The 19,346-nt window shown below is 38.9% G+C and overlaps 1 protein-coding gene across 1 annotated transcript in view; it reads right to left on the bottom strand.

Moving 5' to 3' along the window:
• SNAP91 (synaptosome associated protein 91) overlaps nucleotides 1-19,346 on the bottom strand; it is a 68,186-nt gene that overhangs the window by 25,184 nt on the left and 23,656 nt on the right. Inside the window, exons 6-16 of the mRNA XM_051613387.1 lie at nucleotides 18,965-19,058; nucleotides 17,753-17,864; nucleotides 16,216-16,322; nucleotides 14,840-14,881; nucleotides 11,085-11,155; nucleotides 10,668-10,673; nucleotides 9,678-9,705; nucleotides 7,602-7,711; nucleotides 6,382-6,482; nucleotides 1,475-1,489; nucleotides 1,164-1,337 (exon numbers count right to left, since the gene is read on the bottom strand). Coding sequence (XP_051469347.1) covers nucleotides 1,164-1,337; nucleotides 1,475-1,489; nucleotides 6,382-6,482; nucleotides 7,602-7,711; nucleotides 9,678-9,705; nucleotides 10,668-10,673; nucleotides 11,085-11,155; nucleotides 14,840-14,881; nucleotides 16,216-16,322; nucleotides 17,753-17,864; nucleotides 18,965-19,058 — 860 coding nt within the window. The remainder of the gene's footprint in view (nucleotides 1-1,163; nucleotides 1,338-1,474; nucleotides 1,490-6,381; nucleotides 6,483-7,601; nucleotides 7,712-9,677; nucleotides 9,706-10,667; nucleotides 10,674-11,084; nucleotides 11,156-14,839; nucleotides 14,882-16,215; nucleotides 16,323-17,752; nucleotides 17,865-18,964; nucleotides 19,059-19,346) is intronic.

The following is a 19,346-nucleotide window of genomic DNA, read 5'->3' as shown; positions in this document are numbered from 1 at the left end:
TTTGTAAAGGAGAAGTTAAGTAGCAGGTACCAGTTGTACTCCCTTCCTACAGCTTCTCAGCAGTTTTATTTGGGATGTCTTGCAGCTGTATGTTGCAGTTGATCCTAAACAAAACTTCTAACTGGGAACTTTCAGACTTTAGGGAACTTTCAGACTTTAGGAGACACCTCTGTAGTCAAACTGTATGTTTGAGATCTCTGCAGCACTCCTGGCACTAGAAGCACTAGATAAACACACTCCCATGGGGAGTAAGTAAGTTTTAACTAATTCCTGACATACACTGTCACACTGAAAGTATGCATCAAAGGAACAGACAACTAGAAAAATACAGTGGACAGGTAATCTCAAACATGTTAGCAGTCTGCGGATCAGAACATTTCTTCATTAATCTGAGCTGGTGTAGTGTTGAAAAGAAACTAATTTCTGACATGCTGTTGAGAAATCTCCTGCTCAACGAGAGTGACAAAAAACCTGACAACAGACAGGGGAGACTTTATCCTTATTCAAGTTTAGCAGCTAACATTAGAGACTGAACGAGTATAACTAAATTATAAGAGTACGTTTTCCCATACATGAGTTGTAATTTATTACAAGTTAATTGCCACTTTAATTTACAGTTAATGCTAAGTGAAATAAAACCCAGACTCAAGAATGTGGAAATACAGTAGTTTCAGCTGACTTGATACTGTATTTATTGGAAAGATCCAAAGAAACACAACCCAGCTCAAACTTGACGTGTGATGAATGGGCAGGACACTGCCATGTCCATCCTCTCCAGTGCAACAACTATGAAAGCACAACTGCTTTTCCCAGACATTATAGTACAGTGAATAATTACTGAATAAAGTGGTAAGAACACCTGCTTAACCCAGTGTGGACCTGAAAACTAATATTCTTAGCTGTTCAACCATAATGTAACTCAGTCTGAAACATACAGTTTTCCATTTCCATATATATACATATATGCAGAGAAGCCTATTAGCTAAATCACTGCAGACCAAGAGGTAGTTGGACAGTTTACATTTCCTTTTCCATCTATCATCCAACACACAGGCACTTCTGGTATAGTCAGTTAAATTAAAAGCCTTATTACAATAGCTGAACTCAATATTGCTTCATCTGCTTTATGAGCTGGCACAGAGCACTAGAGCAACCAAACTAACCTCCAAAGAGATCCACTTCAGCAGTGGCAGCAGTAACAGTTGTAGTTGTGGGGGCAGCAGCTGAAGTAGTTGCAGTATCAGTAGTTGCAGCAGTAGTTGTGCTAGGCTCTGGGGCAAACGGGTCTGAAATCTGAGGCTCAGAGGTAACACCACCAGAAAGTCCAGCCAGATTATCTATATGCAACCATGTAACGAAGACCAAAGATGAAAAGTAAGGGAGGGAGACCACAACCACATAACTCCAGAAAGCTGGAGCTTTTCATAAGGAATCTTAACATTCAAAAGTCTTAGAAATCAAAAATACTACTCACCCTCTCCCAAGAGGTCTAATCATTGTCCATTAAAATGACAGCAGAGTAAAGAAACAGACCAATTAGTAGAACTGGCAAATTGAAGATGTTTGTTAGCTATATGTTCACTCTCTAAGTGACATGCCTAGGTTAAACATAATTTCTGCACTTGATTTTCCAGCATTCAAGAAGTTACTGTTACATGACACAGCTCATTCAGTTTAATAGCTCTATTAAAAGCAGATCCAGTACAAAAGTTTCATGTATTTAATAAGTTTCTTAAATTCTAATCAGCAAGATGTTCAAACACCGGTAATATTTATCACTTCTGCTTTGTACAGCTGTTTTTCTTAAACTGTAACAGAGAGAACCAAGTAGTGGCCTATAAGGGCTGACAGGAAAGTCTCCTACTATTCACTACTCCAGGATAAAGCCAGGAACTGCTTCTTTAGAAGCTCAGTTCACCACTATACTAGTTCTCTCCTGCATTTAGCTTAGCTGTGTGAGAGTAAGACCAAAAGTAGGTAGACTTTTTGGACCTTTATGACCAGCTAACACCCCTGAGAACACTGGAAGTTTTAAATGCAAGTTCCCTGGCCTAACAGCACCAAGTAAAAGTGCATGGGAAGAGTGAGCCCCAAGGAACCACAGTGTTCACATGTAAGTACAGAACAGAGACACATTTTAAGCTTATTTAAATTGGTGAGCTATTGGTAGAACACACTCAGTTACCAAAGAGAATCTCCAGATAATTCTGCTTATTTTCAAGTATCTTCTAGACCAACGTTGTCAGAAAGCAGTCAAAATCAACATTACAGTAATTAAAAGTGGACAGAATTCAGCTCACTGTTCTGCCAAAGTGAGCTGCTGTGATGCACCCATCAGCCCTAGAATCCTTCACCAAACTGGCACTGAAATCAGGGTACCCTAGCAGAGAGCAGCTTGCAAATAGTGTTTAGCTACTTCAGGATACAATTCATGGCATCCTTACTGCCCCAAGCATATTCTGAGAGGCAGACGGGCTGTGGTTCTTGCACTTGAGACAACTGTTCACCAAAAGAAGAATTAAATGAAAAATACAGTAGCCAACAACCTCTGTCAACACTTGGTATGAGGAATGTGTATGACTGACAGCATAAGCAGCTTGGCTCTGTTCCAACTTTGATTCCTAAATCAACTGTTTTCAGAGGGTACTGAAGCATCTTTAATGATCAACTTTCCTACATTTTTATGTCCTGAGACCTGTCAGAGCCCAAAAGCAGAGGAAGCTTTGCCTATACAAAAAACAATTACACGATATAAAAAGGCTGAAGACTAACCAGTTTGGTGTATTACAGTTCTATACTGGAGTTAGAATAGTCAGAGCACAACCACCTATTTATTAACCAGTAACTCAGCGTTGTTCCTAGATTCATTGCACACCTAAGAGGGTCATGGGTTCATCTGATCCACACTGAACTGCAGAGTCCAGATGGGTCAGCACATAAGAAGCAAAAAGCTTTGAGGAAGCACAGCTCGATATTCACCAGTTTGTCTTTATTTTACAATACCTGTTCAAAAGGCACCAAGAAATCATGTGCAGGTATTTTTGTAATTGGTTCCTTGGGAGAGCTCTACTTGAAACTGCACAAGCTAAGGTAAGTCAATATACTGTTCTGAAAGAGCACAACAGTGTATTAAAAATGCAGCACTCTGGTGTCTCATTACTGCACACCAGGTGGATGTTTCACAGCTCAACTTGAAATAAACAACTGCTGGAAAGCTTTTACCTTCTATTGGCTTATTCTTCAATGCATTTTTGCTATCCAGTTATGTTATAAATCACAATACAGTAAAATTACAATTATCCAGCATGGCTATCTACACTTACTCTTAATATGGGAAGGATTAAACCCAATGCTTTATTGTACAATAGCACTAAAGCAGCAATACTACTTAGACAAATCCATGTTCTAAGGCAAACTGCAAGGTAGTTCAGAGCAGAAATTCAATTTTTTATATCCAAGAGTCAGACCTCATGAGGATGCAGAATTTGACCTACTGTGTAGGGTCCAGCTTGCCTCTCTGTTGACCTTGCAGGATGCTGCAGGCAACTCACTACCTTTCTCATCTCCTGTTAGCACAGAAGTTTAGATTTTCACCAGTTACAGTTCATTAGCTAGATAATATATGTTTCATTCAAGCATATAGTAGGTATATAACTAAATACACAGTGTTCTGCATATACAACTATATACAGTGCAGTGATATCAAATACACAGTATATGCCAGAATTCATAGAAGCTACACTGCCAGTAAGACTGAGGAAGGATTGTTTATTGGTGTCATGTATTCCTGAGGTGTATGTGACATTTAAAGTGCTATTTTTGATGCTGCATCTTGAAGTACTGATATTAAATTTTTCCTAGTTATTCTGAACTGCAGCAGCTCTCCCAACTTCACTCCCCCTACTACTTCTTTCTTCTGAACTCTCTCAGATTAACTTCTTGTGGGTAAGAAGTTTTGCAGATGAGGAAGAAGCTCAAGCAGTAGGGAGGCACCATTATACATCCTCCCACAAGTCTGGGGTCGAAGGAAGGTCTTCTTGTCCAGCATCCTGCTTAGAACAACATTACAGCCAACACCAGATCAGATCAGTCATGGCTTTGCCTAGTCAAGTCTTGTAAAATATCCAGGAATGGAGAATCCACTAGCTCTCAGAGATCTGCTCCAGTACTGCTCTACCCTCCAAGTGAAATAATTTTTTCCTCATGTCCAATCAACCTCTGCAGCTACAATCTATTGTTATTGCCCTTCATTACATTAAACTATCATTTCCAAGAAAATTTTGGCTGTGGTCTGTATCTGCCCTTCAAGTAGTTACAGCCTGCAATTAGGAGTCCCCTTTAGCCTCCTCTCTGCCAGATGAGAGGCCCAGCTCCCTCAGCCTCTCTCCACACTGATGTTCTCTAGATCCCTGGAATCCTGGCAGCCCTCTGCCAAATTCCTCTCCCTTAAACAGGACAGCCCAGAACTGGATGTGGTATTCCTGATGAGGCCTCACCTGCACTAATTAGGAGACTGTGTAGTACCTATGAGACTGTACAATTTATAATGACTACCAGCTTCATCCTCTAGATTTAGTTTAAATAAGAAAAAAAAAAAACACCTTAACACAGTCTGAAAGTTTTTCTCATTACCAGGTGAAACATTAATGGAAATTTCAGTACTTTCACAACAAAAATATTCCAGTTCTCAATTTATGCATGTCTGACATGGTGTTTGGCAATTTTTTAAAAGAGTTTAAAAAAGCAAATGGGAGAAGAAAAAAAGTAAGATTCCAGTGCAGTAACAGGTCATCATACCTTGACTCCTGCCAGTAGTAAAGCAGACAAACTTGAAGCTAAGTTACCAAAATATTTTTCTGAAAGATAAGACTTCAATATACTTGATGAGGTTTGCAATAATCCTAGCTGAAGGAAAATAAAGTTAGCTGTCTTTTACCACTGTGGAATAAGAGGACTAGGTTCATTACTAGTCAATTTTAAAGTTTTCAGTAATTCAGAAAAAATAAAAACACCTCTAAGTTCCAAACTACAGGTGCTTGGTCCAGAAAAGCAAGGCAAAAAAACCAGATATATCAGCTTTCAAATGCAATGCAAATCAATATTTTACAACACTAATGGCTATTTGCTCTGCATAAATGAGCAACTGCTTTAAAAAGTTATTTGGGAGGCCTGAGCTCTTTCCAACACCTCAAAAGCTTGTGTTCAGTACTTAGTAATGACAAAGTAAGACAAATAAGATGCAATCAAAAATTGGAGAACAATTAGTTCCCAGCATCCTAGAATAGATGACTGACTCCTTGGTCTTGCTTTCTGGGTAAGATTACATTTCAGTTACCAAAACTGACACTTCTGCATAAAAAGATACTTAATTTCACAGATTAGACAGGAATATGCAAAACACTGTCTACATGACAGCCATAGCTATCCTCTCCTAATGAAGCAGCTGATACACAATGTTATTTTAATGAGCTAAAGCTAGGAATAGAAATGGGGAATGCAGAAGCCACTTGTACTCAGTATTAGCATTTATGGCAGAGACAGCATGACTCAGTGTAGCATTCCTGCCATGAGAGGGCTGATGAGTTCACTAAGCTGCCACACAAGTGAAGAACTCTTAAAGATTACACCACAGTGGGTTTGCAGCTATGTAAGTTAAATCACATTTACTGGGCTAATTCCTTGTCTTCACAGGACAGGAGTGATCACTGCCTACATTTATTGTGGTCCACTTCAGATCAACAGCTGCTAGTGTTGCCTGGAACAGAGCCAGTTCACCAAAGAGCTCAGATTTCAGAGAGCTGAAGGTATTCCTATTTGAAAAGTCAGCCCTCTACTTCTGTTTTCATACTATTCTTCTAAGCAGACAAGGAAGATTTTTATTAAAATATGTTAAGGCTTGTCAGAAGTAATCACACTTACAGCAGAACTAATTTACCACCATTGGATTCAGATGCATTTTTGTTTTAAAAGGTATTTTTGATCCTCTCCCTACTGATCTGTGGGGTTTGCTTTACAAATAGAAGCACCAATTTCTGCCCTCACCTTGCCAACAAGCACAGGAGCTGTACCAGTTCTTCTGTTGTAAAGTGCCTACCCTACCTGTTCACCTTCAGCCATCCCCTTCCTGCTCACTTTTAGTCACATAATCCTGGCTCTCCCCAGCTTTGCAGTCAGGCCTTTCTAAGCAGCTTATACTATTATGCATATCCCTGGAAAAAGGAGTAGCCTTGTGCTGCCAAAGGGTGCCTGACTGTCAGGTCAGCAGAAGCCTGGGAGTGAGCTGGGGACATCCTGTGCTAGCAGAGAAAGAGCCAGGGTTCAGTTCAGGCAGGCAAGAAGATGGACACTCAAGGAGATAGGGTGGCAGAGTAGATTCTCTACCTCCCCATGAAGTGGCTCCTGCAGGGGCTGCTGGAGTTGCCTGCCCAGTAGCAGCAAAATCTGGCTGGAGATCCAGAAGATCACTGGATGGTTTGGAAGAGCTGCCAAGGAAAGGAAGATAAATATTAGATATTGGAGGAATTAATTCATTTTAATCCACTTTAAAAAAAAAAAAAAAAGACTGGATTGTAGGAATTACCCTTAGTTTGGATGACTGATGAAGCCCTCAAGAGATAATTGTTTTTCAGGCCTTAGGATTAGTGCAATGGCAACAAACTCGTCTACTGTAGCAAGTGCCAAGAATATATTACACCCCAGGATGGGATCCTAACTTAATTCCATTACTTGATAATGACATTTATAACAGAACTATAAGACTTTTACAATTCTAAAAAAAACACCATATCAAACCCCAAAATTCCAAGGAGTCCCTAAGAACACAGCAAGTAACTGCTGCAACTGTAAACAGCTCCAGGCTACTTCAATATGCCATTCTGCCATGTCAGAAAGCAAGAAATCTGCATTTCCAAGCAATAAATAGGCATTAGGTAGAAGAGAGTTGGTAAAACTCCTGTGGCTTAATCCAGCCAGATATTTTCTTAAGAAATAAAGTCTTGTTAACTTAAAACATTTAAACAATAAACAGCAGAAGCCCATTTTTTCAGTTAAATACTTCATCTGACATATCACTGTAGTAACTTCTTCAGACTTTTGGTTCAAGCTTAGAGCTTCTAAATGTTCTTTTCACTTCTGTGAGCAACAGCAGTTTGTTTTGGTTTTGACTTGAAAGCAAGGTTCAGATTTTCTCATTGGTCAAATGTTTATTTTTTATTTTAACCCCCCAAAAGTCATTATTTTTTAGCGTCATTAATTAATTTGGACAACAAGAAAAAGGAATATTAATTCAGCAGGATTAGAAACAGAATACTGAAGATCAGCAAAGACCACTTTGGATTTGTACATTACTTCAGTCTATTCAGTTAAAATTTTATGTTGGAAATGGTACAACATCACGACACTGAAAGCAAACCAGAGTAGCCACAGTTATTTTTTTTTTGGTTAGAGCTCATTTGTGATCTGTACTGGCAGAATAAAGTAGCCCGTTCAATATTGATGCACACTACCTGAAAAGTAAGCAAAATCTTGCAGGGCAACCTCCTGTTACAAGTGTGACTTTGGCATCTACATCAAGCTCAATAACTCAAATACATTGAACTTACCTGACTGGAGCAGCTGTAGATGAAGCTGCAAAAAGATCAACTGGAGGAGATGTATCAATAGTTTTTGCTGGAGTAGAACTAGGAGATGTAACAGTTGTGGCTGGAGAAGACTGGAGAAATATTTTAAATATACATTCAATATACCAGCATTTCTCCACAAACAACTCACACGCAGATTCACATATTTTAAATATCCAATTTTGACATCATGTTGTCTTACTGCAAGTAGTCTCCTGCTTTGAGAGAGTTTACAGATGACTGGGCTAAATTTTTAGAGGGTGTTGGAGTTGAGAAACTCCAGGGTGACACCCCCTGGCAATGCCTGGCTCAAGAGGAAATGCCTATTGCAGGTGCCCATCTCCTAACCAGCATCCAGCCTCATAAGAGTTTTAGTCCCTTGGGTTCAAGCCTGACCCAGCACCTAGGCAACTAACTCAGACTTGTGATCTGGAGTTGCCTTACCTGCCTTTTAAAATCCCTCTTAGGTTAATCAACAGTTTCTGTGTGTCAAAGGATTCTCAGCAAGTTCTAAGAAAATAGTTCACTCCCCAAGCAAACTCCCTCCTCTCAGTTTTAAGACCATGCTGGAGATGGGAGGAACAAAGTATTTCTGTGGATTTATTTCTACACCAGTCAGACCCTTCATTTTGTCCATGGAATTAAAAAACTGTTAGTCCACAACAGCACTGTAGCACTGTAGAAACAGTGGGAGAAGAGAAATTATAATAAACTAAGTTGAAGTGTGTATGTAAACCTTCAGGTTGATGACAGTTTAAGAGTGATCACCAGTGTCAGCTTAAATCCCCAGCAAGACAGAAAAGATAGCTCAGCCTATGATTTTGCTTCATTAGCTTCTCTAATTCTAGATAAGGATATCTTAACTATGGTAAGGGCAGACACTCAGGAACTCTCTTGCAACTCTTCGTGCACCTGAAGATTCAAGTTACCTTGAAGAGTGTCAATTTAATTCTGAAAGAATCAAGCTTTGTTACAGCATCTCACACAGTAGAGATACCTTTCCTAATGAGGAAAACCAAGTCCTATGTTTAGTACCATTTGCTGCTCTGATCAGTTCCAAGAAAGAAAAAAAAAAATGGCAAATTAGAAGCTGCTTTCTTCTGAGTTCTACTACTGCCATGCTATCAGCACAACTCTAGGAGGAGATGGATGTACACTTTATAGACTCTCCTCAAGCCTTTACTAAGGTTTGAGACTAGATTGGAGCAAATTCCTCATGTAAATTAGGGAAGAGGGGGTTACTTAAAGTTGTAAGAATACTTTCTGAGCCATCATGTAGTTCTTACCAACTGGTATAATATCAGACAAAAGATATGTTTGTTTCAAAATGGACTTTTGGAAAGAAATTTAAGAGCTTTCACTACAATCAACCACTGAAATATCTCCCTCAGATTCAGAGGTTTCACTGAGTTTTTCCTGCACAACACCCATTATTAGACACAGGACTATGACACCTGGCAATGCTTCAGGGATCAGGGAACTATTATTACTAAAACCATAAAGTTCATTAGTTTATCTCACAAAATAATTTTCACGCGTAACTCTTGCTTTAGATTAAGGTGAACAGTCTCATCAATAAATGTCAATTCTGAAATTAGATGTATTGGACAAAAGTTTTCTTCCTAGCTTTTCACATGAACCTGGTTTTAAAAGTCAAAACTTCCTCCTAAGAAGCTGCAAATGGAGTGAAGAACTTGGTAGTAGAAACAGTATGGAGTAAGTTTCTCACTCCATAATTAAGAAAAAATAAGCTGATACACATCTTTATATCTTCCATGCTTTCACAAAGCATAGAAACCTTCACAAATCCTGGCAAAGCTGCTTAGCATCCTGCACTGCTATAAGCACTATAGCCCTTCAGATCAGTGAAATGCTTCTCTGCAGCTGTTATTTACAAGGCCATTAAAAAGAAGTAATTTTGTCATTTAGGTAGAGCCTAGGTGGCAAAGTCTGAAAAGCAGATTAGGAGATGGAAATTTAACTCTTTATGCCCTTAAGATGTTCTAAAGCACATCACACAAACAAGAATTAACTAGTCCAGCAACTGGCAGTATTTACCTTGCTCAGAGGAGAAGGAGCCCCAGATCTAGAAAAAAAAAAAAAAAAAAAAAAAAAAGGGGGGGGGGGGGCGGTGGAAGGTGTTTCAGGTAAGTACAATTTTGGAAACTATGTTTCTGTTTATCAAAACTCATGCAAAAAGACCAGAAGCTAAGCATGACAACTTTCTGAAGGTCTCTACAATTGCATGCCCTCCTCATTTCTCAAGCTTTTATGTGTTGCTTTAGACAAGGAATGCAAACTGTTACTTCAAAGCTTTTAGGCTAATTGGTACCACAGGATTATTCTGCCTTATTAGTAAGCTCTGCTAAATGGAGGAAAGGCAGAGATGCATGCACAGTGACCTGCATTAGGGCCTACAGGACCCATCAGGAAAATTATGCTGGGTCAAGACATCACCATTTCTTATAAAAACATGCAACATCAGCAGAATAAGAACAATATGGAAGCAGTTATCTAGGATAAGTCTTCCAAGGATGTGTGAGCAAATATTCAAAGCCTACTGCTCTCTTACAAAAAGGCAGAGTTACTTTAAAATAGTGATATTTTAAAGTATGGAAACAGTTAGAAAGCCCAAGCTGAAACTTCTCCCGCATGCAAGAAAATCACACTCAGAGACTTACTTAATTGTAAGTTAAAATGTACATCAATGCATTTGTTTATTTTCATTATTATGAGGTATGAAAAGACTGCTACATATTTTTAGAGCTGCTTTGATCTAAGAGATGAAAGGAGGAGTTGAAGTAAAAACTGCACCAGTGTTGAACTAGCACCCATCCTACAGGTTACTTGAACTGGGTAAGTCCCAAGAGCTGTAGAACTCATCAGAAGACTGGGACCTAAGACAAACTACTTAAAACAACTTACAGACCAAATACAAAAGCAAGCAATAGTTTATGTATAATTTAAGGAAGATACCTATTTCTAATTGTTCAAGCCATAAAAACACCCATGTCTGCATGCAAGTGATATGTAAACATATATACTTACCCTTCACTAAATTGCAAGGTAAGCAACAGTAAAAGAGAAAACACAGGTTTAGCTTAATCCTTCCTAGACTTAGCCATGGCAAGTATCTAGTAAGAAGATGCAAAGCCATTAGAAAACAAAACCATTGTAATGGTAAAAGCCTTAGCAGCAGGGAAAAACAGCTCCTTCTAGTTTTCCACAATTTAACTTGATGTCATTTTGGAAAGTGTCTAGTTGTTTGGTGTGTCATTTTCCCCCACCCCCAGTAAGAAAAAAATTGCCATCAAGACAATTTTGTAAGGGAAGGAAACACCTAGTCTTACCACAGCTTATTTTCCAGCTAAGTGACAAAGGGAGGCTGAGGGAGGCAAACCTAAATATCAGCCTGTCTCACATTGCTACTGTTTTGCCTTGATACATGGTACAACATATACCTACTTGTTGCCAGGTTTTTTTCCTTCCAGTGAGTTTAGATGTTGCTCAAGGGTCTCCATGAGACTGCTGGGAGCCTTGAAAACAAAGAGAAAGAAAACACTTCTAAATACAATGCATTGATCCCATGATACTTTGGAACTCAGCACCAACCTCCCTGAAGTCCACCATGTGCATGCTCATCCTGTAATTTAATTTACACCACTGTGAAAATACTGAATTTCCATGCTGGAAGTACTCAAAGACAGCTTTTGAAATATAATAGTGTCAAAATTCGCAGAGAGAAAACATTTACATTTATTATACAGTGACTGAAGCCTAAACGCAGGATGTGCTGTTGATCCTGCTTCAAGTCAGTGTTAAACATTGACAACAGCACAGGGATCCACAGGGTTAATTTCAAGACTAATAGGTTTAAGGTCATCTTTTCAGTTTTGCTTTTAGTCAGACCTCACACACCTCTTTCATGACCAGAGGATTAGATAATATTTGTAGTCTAAACAAAATAAACTAGAAGTCCTTTCCAGTGCCCCCCAAAGGAGCTACCTTTGGTTTGACACACCCAACATGAAAACCTTATAGCTATTTCTTCTCAAAACAGTGACCAGGCAGCGGTTACTGAGACCAGAAGCTACCCCAAAATCCAGCAAGATTACTGTATCATACATCTACAAAAACTAAGCTTCTTCAAGCCTCCCTGATCTTAGGTTTTATTTTAAGCAACCTTTTTGTGGTCAGGCAATACCCCCAGGCATGCACTTGCTGTTACCATGGTAGATAGGTGAGACAGTCATAAATACTCCAGTATAAAAACAGAGTCCAAATAAATAGGACCTTACAACATCAACAAGCAAGGAGGAAACTCTTGGGAGATACAGTAACATACAATAGCCAAGTATTTAATTATCAATGATGCAGTCTTTAAACAGAGAATCCTCTTTATCAGTCTCTTTCAGATCAACCAGAACTCCTGACAGCAACACCTATGGTGTTTTTCATAAACAATGTCTTTCATTTCAGGGTATACATATGCATCAAAAAGTCAGTTTGTGATGCTTGAAAACAGACTATCCAACTGCTTTAATGTACAGTATGCTGAGCCAGCTGGCTGGCTACATCATCTTTCAGGATGCTTAGTACCTGCTAATACCAATGCACAGATATGTGTACTTAAGAGTATAGTGTCTGCATATTCAATTTGGCATTAAAACTGAGCAATAAAGTAACTCAAACAAGCAAAAATTTAAAATGTTAAAAAAAAATCCTTAAATGATGGCTCGACTTCAAGTATGTCCCACCTACATATGCAATGCAGAAACCTCTTAACCATTACTGCTGTTTTATAGGCATATTCAGTACTTTTCAACTAATCTGAGCACAAGAAAGAATTTGGTTAAACACAATGGACTTAGTTACAAGAATTCTCCAGCAGCAAGAAAAAGAGGAGCAAAAGGCTCTAATTTGCTGAAAGAATAGAGTCAGACTTGCACACATTCAGAAAGGCTATAGCATGAGACGAGTTATGCCTACTTAAACATGTAAACAGAAATCCCTTTCAAAATACATTTCCATTATTATTTCCTCTTAGCAATTGCAGCTCTATACACTTTAACTAGCTTTCCAATATGCTACTCACAGGTTTCTTAAAAGCCAACAAGCTAATATGAAACTCATCTAGAAAAACAGAATTCACAGAGGAAGCTTCAGAAAATTTCTACCCAAATGCAACACTTTGAAATTTAAATATTGTCTGGTAACAATTTGCAACTCTCAATTTTGCCTAATTTCTTCTAGATACTTCTTCAAAGTTAGATTAATCAATTGGTCAGCATCATGGTGGAACCTCTCAGATAGGGTTCCCCACTAGCTATTTGGAAAAAAAACAACTGCCATACTTTCAGAATTGCTAATAAATAAAAACGAGCAAAACTCTTTAACTGCCAAGGTACCTGCCCAGCTTCCAAAACCTTGCAGCCAAACTAGTAAGTCCAAATATGACAGCTATCACCCATTTCAGTACTGTGACCTTTTTTACTGGATTTACAGAGCACGTATACACATCAAGTGTCAAAACAACCAACTTCTTGTTGCCCAGGGAATGGGCAATGTGGATGCCCCCTCCCTGTCAGTGTTCAAGGCCAGGTTGGATGGGGCTCTGAGCAACCTGATCTAGTGGAAGGTGTCCCTGCCCATGCAGGGGGGTTGGAACTAGATGATCTTAAGGTCCCTTCCAACCCAAACCATTCTGTGAACTTGTGGGATATTACTGACTGTTGCCATGGCTTGCTTAAGGAATGTAGGTGTATACAATCACGCATTACTTGCCATATGAAATCCAGTTTTAGTATTCACCTCTTAACTATTTCTCACAGAAATACACTAGTTCTTATACAAAATCTGCAGCATGTTGCAGATTAGCCTTAGCATGTGAGTCCCAAGAAGCCTTCGGGAGAATACAGCTACAAGGGACTAGGTGAGAAGACCACTGAAGTGGTCAGGCGACTGGATTAGATTATTGTTGTAGGTCACTTCCAACCTAACTATCCCACTCTATTTTAAAGCACTGTTTATGAGGTGAAAGGAATCCTCTGGTAGCAGTAACTAAGGTGTCACTGAGCAAGAACAGCACTGACTGATGACTCAGAACAGGGCTTGTGCAGTCCCAACAGGCTGACCCAACACAAGCAGATTAAAGTGCTACAGGAATTTTAAAAGGATATTTCATTAACTGAGCTTAAGGCAAGTTTGTCTGATTCAAGGACTTAGTTCATGACTTGTTAAAAAAGGGCCCCTGCAGTAGAGTTAGGTGAACATATTACTTCACCTATATCAGAGCTGGGTCTGATATTCCACACAGTGCCAGAAGTCTAAGGGTTCCTCTGCTGAAAGACTGGCCAGACTTCATACCCCTGTAGCATCTGAAACCCATAAAGTTTAAAACTCACATTCACGTCATGTCTCAATTTCAGAGTCTGAACTGCCTTTTTAACCAAGAGAACCACTATTATGATGCTTATTTAAACAAAGCTTTCAAGAGTCTTTAAAAAAACTACACTTTCATAGGTTATGTACCCTTAGGATTTAAAATTATTAAGCACTTTGGGCTGCTGTTCTATTCCAATTTTAGTGGTACCAAAAGTACCACTCCTTCAGCATGGATCTCTTCCTTCCAGTAAACATTCTCTGCACTTTAAACATAAAGCCAGATACCCAGGCCAGTTTGCAAGTGATACTGAAAATGGACCAACACAATAGAATTTAAGCAACTAAGCATAAGTGAGTTTTATTAAAAGTTTTGATGCATGCTGGCAGAGAAGTTCATCAATGAAATCTCAACTTCTGCATTTAAACTTCAAGTTCACTGTACTTAGACCAAGACAACAGTGCTAGTGCTGCTCTGAATTTCATCTTTGGACCAAGTCTACGTCAGGAGAGATGATGAAGCTAGTCACACCACAGTCTCTACACAGTCTGTAATCAGAAACTAACTGGAATTACCAGCTGCAAAAATCTATCCTTTAGCAAGGGAACAGCAGAAGAGTCTACCCTTCAACTACAGGTCAGAAGTCATCATGAAGTACATTATTTTAGTTATAACAGTCTCCAAAAATAGCTTTGGGCAGTTCTTATTTGCAAGTCAGGAGGGCTTTAAAATACTAGTTGGCATGACTTCCTACCAACATTTACATTCCTGGTGTGCTTCTTAATTACACAACTTTTAGTTATTACACAGATCCAAAAAGACCACAAGAGAAGCTTACCTGTGTAAGATCAGGGATATCACCTTTGTCAATTCCAACTTGCTGTGGATATAAAAGAGGTAAAATATAAGTGCATTATTCCACTACAGCAGACACTAATTTTGACTAGGACCGTGGTATGTTCTTCAACTACTTTGTCTTTAGAAAAATGACTACAACGTTGGCAAGTACAGATGCCTGTCTTTCTGTAGCTACCTTCAACAACGTGCAGCAGTAACTTTTTTTACAAATTAAACAGTTAATTTAAAAAAAAAAAAAATAGTTCAGTTCCACCTAGGTAAAGTTCATATTCCATACTGCAAGTCAGGCAAGGCTTTCTGCTCATCCACTGTTGTCTCAGAGGACAGCATTACTGAACTGCTGAACACATACTATCCAGATACCTGACTATCCTAATGAAGATCTCTGTAACTCAGCCAGTGAGCAAATCCTAAAAGACATCACTTAAAAAAACACTAAAGCTCAATTAAGTCTGTTGTTCTGCCTTCTATCCTAGCATGTCTGACACAGCAAGATAACAGCCAAGTCTGCAATCTCCTATTAGTTGCCCTGCTGCTTCACTATGGCTCTCAGTCCCTGTTGGTTTAGCTTTTGCAGAAGAATGAGCTCCACTGCACCTAGTCATCCTCAAGTACAGCCACTATAATCCCTGTTCCACAAAGATGACCTGCAGGTGTCTAAAGTACTTCACTCCCTCAAGTTCAACATTCATATCAGACATTATGTGCCATTTGAGAGTCTAGCAGGCTCCTTCATAAATATGTCAATTAGCAAAAAACTTTTTATTCATCTCATTATTGTTGTCCATTATAATGAACCATGAAACATGGAAAGTGTGCATCTTGTGCCATAGAGTCAACTTCCACAAATGAGAGCCCAGCAACAGAGTTAATTTACCATGTAATATTTGGATTATCCACTTAAGAGACTGATCACAAGAACCAGGAAACTCTCACATCCGGTTAACTCGTAGCTGGCTACAAAGACTCAGAAAGCAGACTTACAAAATCATTATGCTTTTATTCTTAATTGTTATATTTTCCTCTAATGTTCAACCCTGTCATGGGAGCATGCATTTATTATAGCATTTCCAAGAAATACTGATATGGGAATCATGTCATCTACTACATTACCAGGAAAGTTGAAACTGACTGCAGAGTAGACACGTGAAAGTCCTAAGCAGGGCTTAACTACTTCAAGAAGAGCTGAAAAAGCAGATCTGGGAACTTCTATAGTGACTCACATTTATACACAGTGAGTCAGATGCTTAACAAGTGCAATTAATATTTTATATCTCTGCCAAAAAAAAAAAATAAATAAAAAAAAAATCACAAAATACTTAAGTGTCAGACTCCAGAAGACTGGAAGTCACTTACCTCTGCAACTTTAAGAAACTCTGATACTCTGGTCATTCGAGTAAGAAATCGTTTGTAGATTTCAAGAGCATCTTTACATTGTCCCTTTTTCATTTCAAAAAATTTCTCTAGAGAAATAATTTGGCAAATTTCAGTTAAGATATCTTACATTAGGGTCTGCAATCATCAGCAACTCTAGTTACCAGGAAAATCACATTCCAAGAATATTGCACTACATTAGCTTTTTTTCTATTTGGACACTAATCTCACGGCATTCCCAGTCCTTGGCAGAATTTAGAAGCTGGGCTTGCCGAGCTGCTAAAGAATTCTATAGACTGGAAAATTGCATCCCAACCAGCCAGAGCATTGCATGTGATGTAAGTCAGATTTTTAAAGATAAAACGTAGGCAGGTGAAGTAGCCACCAAACTTAAAATTCAATGTAATTAAGGATAGTTAAACATATGTTAATATATGTCCTCTCTCAAGTTGTCTTCACTCCAAAGAACAGTACTTTTTCCACTTGAATACCTCACTTAAGTTGGTTCATGGCCATTATCAAGCACAACTGCCACATATTGCAACCTGAACTTAGGCTTTCAGTAGCAGCAGACAGCAAAATCTCAATGCAATTGCTATGCCCAACACATCTGTATCTGCTCCATAAGCTTCCCATGCCTATAGTTTCAGTTTGAACACCTAGGAGTTCCTTTATGAAACCACCAGAAAGTGTTGCAACATGGATACAAAAAATTGGTCTGAACTGTACAGCCCAGGAACATCTTTTTGCCTGTTCAGCCTCCATAACCTCTGTTTCTTCCTGTCCTAGTTGCAGCCAGGGTTCTAGGTTAGTCAAGCTGGCCAACCAACCTAGTTTTCAGCTATCTTTACAGACCAGCTGAAGTGCTTACAAGTGTTAAGAGTTGAAGCTCATTTTCTACAGGGTGAGTTATGTTTCCTGCAGTTTAGAGCAACGCCTGGTTTTAGGCTTCATAACAAAAGCCTTTTGCAGGGACAGCTTAAGGTGTGTTATGCTGGTGACCACCACGTCAAGCTGGCTGAGCTTCAGAACATGCTCACTGCCTCCTACAAACCTTGTAGGCTGATGGCATGTAGGGTTCTGGAGGGGATCCAGCTTTGGCAGGCATGCTTTCAGACAGACCAGCAATGTTATTCAGGAGTCTATTACTTCATATAAGGCTACCACACAGCATATATAACAGAACAATCTGAGCATCTTAAAAATGCAAAAAGCAAAAGTTGCTTTGCTAACCTTGCAGGACATATTATGCAAACTCACACAGTACTGCACAGTTCTTTAAGCACAGAAATGCTCAGTGTCTCTAAGCAGACATCTGTGCAATTTTAAAGGACGTAATGCAGGATCAGATGAACAGTAATGCAAGAGGTTATGGCTTAAAGTTTTCTCTTACGTCAAAAGAGAATAGTCAAGAAAAATTAGTTTTAATGGAAGTTAAGTAAAAAAAAACCTGAAGCAGATCTGAAACTAGCTTTTCACTTGCTCATGGTATGTGATATATAGACACTAGGATACTTACCTAGTAAGTTAATAACCCCATCATTGTAGCAAGCAAAAAGTTTGATAAGATCTTTAAAGAGAAGCATGAATGCAGCATTTATTACACCATTTGTCAGTTCATTTGGATGAACCTAGAAATAAAGTATCAGTTATTCACAAGAGATGTATTGAATGCAAACAGAAGTTTTAGCTTGCACCAGATATCTGATGCTGTTATGACAGAATCAAGCACTGAATACAAGCTTTTACACAAATAAACAAAACAAAGGTTTCAGTTAGTAGATCTAGAATTGCTTTCTTCACCGCTCCAAAACAATTCACTACAGCAGATGAGTATCCCCATCAACAGTAAACATCTTAGTCTTGACTCCTTCACCTATCACAAAGAGGAGGAAGGCAGAGATGCTATTAACAAAGCTTTAATGAAACTGAACAAAAGATGTCAGTTCCCAGCAGGGCTTAACAAAACCTCAGCAGTCTACTAGATAATACAGTTGGGTTAAATGATGTCAAGACCTTTCTCACATTAACTTGGTCAGAAAATAAGTGCTCATTTGTTAAAAGAGCTTACTTTTATTAAAAATATTTCCTGAGACCACAATCACAATTCTTATGCCATTTAAGAAACGAGAAACATTACAATGTGTTTGAAACACTCCTACAACAACTGACTCCTGTTTTTATCCTTAAGGCAGATAAAATAATCCCACCAACAATCATAACATTATAAAATTATCACAGACACTTGTGTGAACAGTCTAGGTTAGAGTTTAGCCAATTTAGTTTACAGATGAAAACAGGGTGAAGATTTTGAGGAAGCCAAACAATGTACATGCGGTATTTTAACGGCTTTTCCCCTCCTCCCCAAAAAAGAAGTTGGTTGCCTAGAGACAGAGAAAAGATTCTTCAGTCTCCTTGTTCTGTCCATGTCTTCCCTTCACTCAGAAAATGAAACTCGAAGCTTCAAGTCAGCATTCCTCAATGCTCCTTATTTCCTATGCTGTTCCCTCTACCCTCTCTACACAAAAAGAAGTGCCATCTGCACATTTCATACATATAGGAAAGGGCCATCCTTCACACCACCTCAATGGGACACTGACAAAGGGATTTTTTTTGGCCTAGATGACAGAACAATCATTAAGCATTAACTACAAGGTGAAACCTGTTCATTATAACACAGCATTTATAAGTCACTGCCCAGTGCTAATGCAGGGTCGGCTTCTATACATACATCAAATTCAAGTAGTGCACCAATTTGTTCCTGTAATATGGGCATACTCTTCAGCAGCTTTTCAGGAGCCATTGTTCTCATTACACCATCAGCTCTGCAAGAGGGAATACAAATCAGAAGCCATGGAATTTCCCCTCTCCCTTCCCCCAAACCAATTTGTTGTTGAAATTAAAGCTCAAAGCAGCCATAATCCACTCCTGCTGCTCATGAGAGCTAGCATGAAAAATAGTTCATCCAGTCACCCTCCCTGACAGCAGGTGAGGAAAGGTTTTGTGTTAGAGTGATGAATGCAAGGGATTGATCTCTTAATGGAAAGATGAGACAGAGCTTAAATAATCTGACAAGAAATACTGTCACAGAAATACTTAGACTGATTTGTGCA

The sequence above is a fragment of the Apus apus genome, chromosome 3 (assembly GCF_020740795.1).
Source record: "Apus apus isolate bApuApu2 chromosome 3, bApuApu2.pri.cur, whole genome shotgun sequence".
Lineage (NCBI taxonomy): Eukaryota > Metazoa > Chordata > Aves > Apodiformes > Apodidae > Apus > Apus apus.
The sequence above is the reverse complement of the archived record's forward strand: the minus strand, read 5'-3'. Positions and strand labels throughout refer to the sequence as shown.